Source organism: Primulina eburnea, chromosome 9, assembly GCF_022965805.1.
Source record: "Primulina eburnea isolate SZY01 chromosome 9, ASM2296580v1, whole genome shotgun sequence".
Taxonomy (NCBI): Eukaryota; Viridiplantae; Streptophyta; class Magnoliopsida; order Lamiales; family Gesneriaceae; genus Primulina; species Primulina eburnea.
Window position 1 is genome coordinate 29,772,384 of NC_133109.1, and position 7,987 is coordinate 29,780,370.

Sequence of the window (7,987 nt, forward strand, 5' to 3'; positions counted from 1 at the left end):
TCAGCGAATAGAGTTATTGTTTCTTGAGGTTTAAGTTATAGGTACAATTTTTACTGAGATCAATTTTTTATTCTTTTATTTTCATTTATTTTTATTTTATATATCAAAATTATAGTGTAAATCTCCCTATTTCTTATAATTATATTCCGATCCTCATTTAAATATAAATCAAATGAATTATAAAAAATATTATACAAGCACACAACGAGTGCGTCGGTGTAATATTATTAATAAATTCGCATTCGTGACGATGCCTAATTTAATGCGGCCACCATATCTATATTGCTTCGGATTGATTCTTCAATATTTGCAGAAAAATCTAAAGCATACTTTATTTCTTTTGTGAGATCTTTTCGAGGCTTAATTTTGTAATATCGGCTCAAGTTTTTTAAAAATTATAAATTCATGAGACCTTCACACGAAAATTAGATCTAGATTTTAATATTTTTGGTTTTTATGTGAAGAATGTGTAAATCCATCCCTTAATGATTATTATTTGGTAGAAAATAAACCCAATTAAATAGATTAATTGCTAGGTGAAACTGAAATCTTGGCTCTATGCGAGTGAAGATGTACGTTTTTCCCTTCAAAACCTGCTTCAATCCCCGGCAATATTATATATGATATGGCTGTAAGATTCCAACCAAAAGCAAATTCAAGAAACTGGTCCACTCAATAACAAGGTTGGTCAAATTCTCAATCTTTATAGTTTCCTCGTGTCCCCATCTTTTCTTACGATCATCGAGCAATCAGTGAATTCGTATTTTCTGAAAAGAACATTAATTGTTCTTTATTTATCCCCTGATGTCACACACTTTCTCTTTGTACGATTCTGCGAGCTAAAGATTTGGACCTGTTTAATTTTTTTAAGGGTGTTTTGTGTTCGGGGGTGTTTCGTATTGAAGTGGTTGGTGTTTGATTCTTGGACCTTAGTGGGGTGGAAGAGGAGATAAAAAAGTGGATGCCTTTTTGGTTTCTTGTTCAGAAAATGGGTGGGCAGAGTTTCATTAGTTTCTTGAATTGATTGGTCCAATGGAGGGACTGCGAGTACAGAAATGGTCTTCTGGGCATGCCCATTTGAAAATTTCTTGGATTCAGCGTCGAGTTTATAAAAAAGATGGAATTTTGACATATCCATCTTCTTCTTCATTGGGTGCTGGCGGTAATTTCCTTAAAGAATCGAGTCCCCCTCCATCTCCATCTGCCTCTAAAATTAACCCTGTTGTTCTATTTATTATTGTCATTTTAGCACTTCTTTTCTTCATTGCCTGGCTTCTCCGCTTGCTTGTTAGATTTCTCACTAAGAACCAATCATCCTCTGATTCCGATAGAAACTTAGAGGCTTCAACATCCGATACCCTTGAGAGACAGCTGCAACAGCTCTTTCATTTGCATGATTCTGGTCTAGATCAAGGTTTTATCGATGCGCTGCCCGTGTTTTCGTATAAGGAGATTGTGGGTCCGAAGGAGCCGTTTGATTGTGCAGTTTGCCTGTGCGAATTCTTGGAGATGGACCAGTTAAGATTGCTTCCGATGTGTAGTCATGCCTTTCATATCAAATGCATTGATACTTGGCTGATGTCGAATTCGACATGTCCTCTTTGCAGGGGAACCCTTTTCGATCCCGATTTCTCCGTTGAAAACCCCGTGTTCGATTTTGATGATTTTAGGGAAGAAGATGGATGTCCCGGTTATAGAGAGAATGCATTCCCAGTTATCCGGAAGAGGGTGGAAATCGAGGAAGTTGCTAAAGAAAAGGGGGTTTTCCCTGTTAGGCTTGGTAAGTTTAAAAGAATTGACGATGTGGATGGGGAGATAGGAGGTGAAACAAGTAGTAGTAAATTGGATGCTAGAAGGTGTTACTCAATGGGTTCGTATCAATACCTGCTCGGTGATGTGAACCTTACGGTGTCGTTGAGCCAAGATCGGATCGTTCCTCACGCAAAGATAGGTAATCGAATGGATCGAACAAGTGATCCTTCAGCCGAGGAGAGTACAGAAGGGAAGAAAATAACAATAGGTACAAAGACTGATAGCTATTCTCTTTCCAAGATTTGGTTGTGGTCAAAGAAGGAGAAATTCGGAAGTTCTTCTGATGCCCATTTGGATCATCCATCTTCTCTAAACAAGGACTTACCATGGATTCGTAGAACAGAAGCCGTTTGAAAGGTATTTAGCTTCTGTTTTTCTTGATCAAACGTCAATCGGTTAGCCATAGTGTTGGAAGAAAACATATTGATGAACTGTAAAATGTTAGTTCTTTAAACGATTCAAGTGTATTTCAGCGTTTAGGTTCGAATTATTTTTCGAGTTTCATCTGCTGTTATCTTGTCAAGAAAATTCAATTTCAATCCTAGATCAAGATTCGGTAGAGAATCTTGGGAACTTTGGAACATGAGGATTGACCTGGCCAGTTTCAGACACTTGTTCTTGTGGGCAGTCAGAGGCCCTGAGATGAAATAAAGAGCCCCAAATTTGTGTGTCTTCTTTATAAAGATCTGAGTTTTGTCTTCAAGATGTGTTAGGTCTGTGCTCAAGTGCAATTTACGAGTTGAAACCAGCAAACACAACCACGATTCCCTTACAACTGCGAATCGAAACCAGATTGACTCTAAAAAATCAGAAATGAATTTTTTTTTCGATTTCGGTTCCAAAACTGAACTGGAGCAGAGAACTTATGGTTTGGTTTTGGTTCCTAAAAATAAGAATCGAAACTGAAACTGAACTGTGTGGAACTGTAACAGACCTTATAAATTGATCACAAGTATCATTCATGAAGTATATATAGATAATTCACTTTATATAGTTAAACTATTTAATATATACATACAAAAAGCTTAACTCTAAGTTGTATTTCTTTTTAGTAAGAGCTAAATATTCCTAATATTTTTTAGTATGATGGTTAAGAAACTAACTTCAATTAAATTGATTATCTCAGTAGTTGTCTTGAACTTTTAAAATTCGAAGGAGTAAACTTTAAATCAAATAGATTCATGTCACAATCAAACCATCAAAGATTGACACTATATATCGTATCTAAAAAAAATCAGGTTTTGATCTCTTTTTATTGGGATTGGAATTGAAAATATTGATTCAGGAACCGAAATCTGACTTAAAAACTACGGTGAGTTCAAGCAGAGGATGATGATTATTTTCACATATATTTTTAAAGAAATTGAATCTGTTTTCATTTCCCCTTTTTTTCATGAATCTTTTAGATAATGCTGAGTACACTTAACAGTGGTTCTTTCAGATTGGGGCCAAATGGTGGGATCCATGAAAAGTTGTTGGTGATAAACTTTTCTCAATTCTATTTGCTGAGAACTTTTTGCTAGTCCCTTGTTCCCATCTAATTCTTCTTCGACTGAGTTTTATGTGAAACCGTCTCACGGATCATAATCTGTGAAACGGGTCAACAACCCTACCCTATTCACAATAAAAAGTAATACTTTTAACATAAAAAATAATACTTTTTCATGAGTGACCTAAATACGAGATCCGTCTCACAAATACGACTCGTGAAACCGTCTCACATAAGTTTTTGCCTTCTTCTTCTATCCTGTAAAAACTTCTTCATTTCTTTTTTGTTTTCAAAAAAAAAAAAATCCGTTTAAAGTTTTGTTTCTTAAAGAATTTAGTAGACAAAATGACAGGTAACCTCAAACGAAGAAAAACTTTTACATTCAACAACACGATCAATCAAAAATATGTATGAATTCAAGAATTTTGTAGATTAATCGATAATTAACCTCAAACCATTTTTTTTTACATTCACCAACACAACCACTCAAGATTGTGTATGAATCCAAGAATTCAATAGACAAAACCATAAGCAACCTCAAACAAATAAAAAAATTACATTCAACAATAGAAAGTTCACTCAAAATTGCATATGAATCCAAGAATTCAGTAGCAAAACGATGAGATAAAATAACTTCAAACAAGAACATTTACATTCAACAACACAATCATTCAAGATTTGGTATAAATCCAAGCACAACGATATAAACTCAAATCAAGAAAAAACTCACACATTCAACAACATTACAATAACTCAAGTTTGCATAATACAATAACTCAAGTTTGCATACAAATCCAAGAATTTAGTGAACAAAAAAAGAAATAACCTCAAACCATGAAATTTTTTTATATTCAACAACAGTACGATAACTCAGAAATGCATATAAATGCAAGAATTTAGTAGACAAAACGATATAAATAAAAAAACTCAAACCAAGAAAAAACTTTTACATTCAACAACACAATCACTCAAACGTACTTATGAATTCTAGAATTTAATAGACTACACGATCACTTAAGAATACTTAGTAGACAAAACAATAATTAACCTCAAATCAAGAAAAAAATTTACATTCAAAAAAACCACGATCACTCAAGATTCGGTATGAATTCAAGAATTTGGTAGACAAAACAATAAATTACCTCAAGCCAAGAAAATTTTTTACATTCAACAACAACACAATCACTCAAGGTTGCATATGAATACAAGATATTTAGTAAGCAAAACGATAAAGAATCTCAAACTGAGAAAAAAAATTATATTCAACAACACGACCACTCAAGAGTGCTCATGAATCTAAGAATTTAGTAGACAACACGATCACTCAAGAATGCTCATGAATTCAAGAATTTAGTAGACAAAACAATAAATAACCTCAAATCAAGATGAAAAAATACATTCGACAACAACACAATCACTTAAGAATACATATGAATTCAAGAATTTAGTAGCCAAAATGATAAGTGACCTCGAACAAAAAAACTTTACATTCAACAAGAGCATAATAGCTCAAGATTGGATATCAATCCAAGAATTTGGTAGACAACACGATAAATAAACTAAAACCAAGAAAAAACTTTTACATTCAACAACACGATCACTCAGTCAAGATCACTCACTCAAGAATGTGTATGAATCCAAGAATTAGTAGACAAAACCATAACTTCAAACCAAGAAATGACATTTAACAATAGTACGATCACTCGAGAATACATATAAATGTAAAAATTTAGTAGACAAAATGATAAATAACCTCGAATCAAATATAACTTTTACATTAAAAAACAACTTGATCACTCGAGAATGCTTATGAATTCAAGAATTTAGTAGACAACACGATCACTCAAAAATGTATATGAATTCAAGAATTTAGAAGACAAGACAATAAATAATCTCAAACAACAACACAATCAATTAAGAATGCACATCAATTCAAGAATTTATTAGGCAAAACAATAAGCAATCTCAAACAAGAAAAATTTTATATTCAACAACAGCACAATCACTCAAAATTGGATATGAATCCAAGAATTTGGCAGACAAAACGATAAATAATCTCAAACCAAGAAAAAACTTTTATATTTAACAACACGATCACTCAAGATTGCGTATGAATCCAAAAATTAGTAGACAAAACCATAAGTAACTTCAAACCAAGAATATATTTTTTACATTCAACAACAGCACGATCACTCAGGAATGCATATAAATGCAAGAATTTAGAAGACAAAATGATAAATAACCTCGAATCAAAAAAATAATTTTACATTCAAAAACAACTCGATCATTCAAGAATGCTTATGAATTGAAAATTTTAGTAGACAACATTGATAACTAAAAAATGTGTAAGAACTCAAGTCAAGAAAAAAAAATTACATTCAATAACAAGAAGATCGATCACTTAAGAATGCATATGAATTCAAGAATTAGTACAAAAAACAATAAATAACCAATCAAGAAAAAAATTTACATTCAACAACAAAATCCCTAAAAAAATTTAATGAATTCAAGAATTTAGTAGACAAAATGACATGTAAGCTCAAACAAGAAAATCACACAACCAACCAAATCAATAAACATATACATGTATATCCATTCTACTTCTATAATCCATACCCAATCAGACTCTTTTCTCATGTTTCTTCTGGAGTAAAACTCGATCCCTTCTCCCTGGTGACCTTCGATCATGTGGGCTCTCGTATTTTTGCGGGAACTACTAGCATGTATTCGAGAAAGTAAGGGGAGTGTCGCTCCCGAAGAAGCATATATTCACCCCAAAAAATGAAAGCAATTGTGTATCCTGAACGAAACATCCTATGAAACAAAAGCACAATCTCCTAAACTGAAATTGTATCCCATTAATTCAAAAAATTTACAAACAATCCACGGGCCATATATTCTCATCATGTGAACGACGGCGAATGATCCTTCCCCGTGTCCATGGGTCCTCCTTTACTCGGCGCGTATCGAGACGAGAAGTTCCGGAAGGCTCGTTCGTCCTCGAACTGACCATTCTTCCCCAGCCCATCGTCGAAATTCAAGGCATAACTGAAAGGATCGTATTGGAATTTCCCAGGCTTGGCCCGGCCAGCCGTCCGATTGAACCGGCGAATGAAGGTCTTCCACTTCGGACCCGCCACGAGCTCCGACCATTCCCTCACCTTCTTCAAGACGTTCGAACCTTTATCCCACCAATGGCTGCCGATATTCTCCTGTTCCTTCTCCGACGTCGAAATCCGCTCCCAGTTATTCGATTCTCGCGATGTGAAACACGGAAAATTCCAGAAACAGCAGCATCCCTCGGCCGAAGAATGTGGATTCCTGCAAATCCTCACTCGAATCGGATTCTTCGGGGGAAAAATCCGGGGCCGCCTGCACTTGCATGGCGGCCATTGCTGATAAATGTATCGATTCAAGAGAAGCAAAAAAACAAAGAGGGAGAGAGAGAACACGAGAAAGCAAAAAATGCCTTTCGATCTTCAATTACTCGACAGAATCGAAGATAAGATCGATCTTCTGCAAACCCTAATCCCTCTCTCTCCTCTCCCGCTCCCTCTGTCCCTTCTGGTTCTCGTTTGTGTATATATAACACGGACAAATGTAACGGTAGAATGGTTGGATACGAGGAGGAATAATTACCGGGAGATGCCGGTGAGGGTTGGGCGTTAATTTTGAGTAAGTGGGAAATTGTGAGCTGGAGCCAGCAAGTAGCCGGGCGCTTTGGCCAGGTCAAAACATCGTACAACGGTCTGATTACGTGGCAATTAGCTTAGTGCTTACCCAATAATTAACATGACAAGATTTCGAATCATATTGAATAAATTCTACAAATATTTTATAAAAACTCCTATAATTTTGGTTAATATCATAATATTTAATTGTAATTTATGCCATCTATTATCTATGCTATTTATATTTACACAAAAATCATATGAGATCGTCTTGCATGTTAATTGATTAGGTCTTTTATGATATGGTCTCACGAATCATTATAGGTGAGACGAGTCAACTCTACCAATATTCACAATAAAAAGTAATACACTTAGCATAAAAAGTAATATTTTTTTATTGATGACACAAATAAGATATATGTCTCATAAAATACGACTCATGAGACTGTCTCACACAAATTTTTGTTATGTCAATTTTGTGAGTCTAATTCTCAATCTGACCCGTTCCATTAAAATTTATTATTTTTATTTATAAATATGAATCCGGTCAACTAATCACACGAATATAAATTTATAAGACCGTCTTAACTGAGTATTACTCATTCATTTATGAATCTCATACAATAAATAGTTTTGATGTTGCCGTAATTCCATTTTTACATATATAAAATATCATATTATAACAATTATTCCATCTAACATAACATAATCTATAAATAATCACACAGTAAAATAGCAAAATTTATAAATTTTAAAATTTCGATGTGGCCCTACTACAATAAATTAGGCAACTAATAATCATCCATAAAATAATTACACAATAAAATAGCTTTAATAAAAACTTTATCATATGTATAACTTATTTTTAATTAAACTTAGACATATAACTCCTCAAAGTTCTTACGTGACCAAAATTTGTCTGAGACGGTCTCACGGGTCGTATTTTGTGAGACGAATCTCTTATTTGGGTCATCCATGAATTTTTTTACTTTTTATGCTAATAATATTATTTTTT

General features: G+C 34.0%; 1 protein-coding gene across 1 annotated transcript; it reads left to right on the forward strand.

Moving 5' to 3' along the window:
* The first annotated feature begins 562 nt into the window (after nucleotides 1-562).
* LOC140841537 (RING-H2 finger protein ATL46-like) lies at nucleotides 563-2,316 on the forward strand. Its single transcript, XM_073209038.1, has one exon. The coding sequence runs from the start codon at nucleotides 1,033-1,035 to the stop codon at nucleotides 2,164-2,166; it is 1,134 nt and encodes a 377-aa protein (XP_073065139.1). The 5' UTR covers nucleotides 563-1,032; the 3' UTR covers nucleotides 2,167-2,316.
* The last annotated feature ends 5,671 nt before the right edge of the window (nucleotides 2,317-7,987 follow it).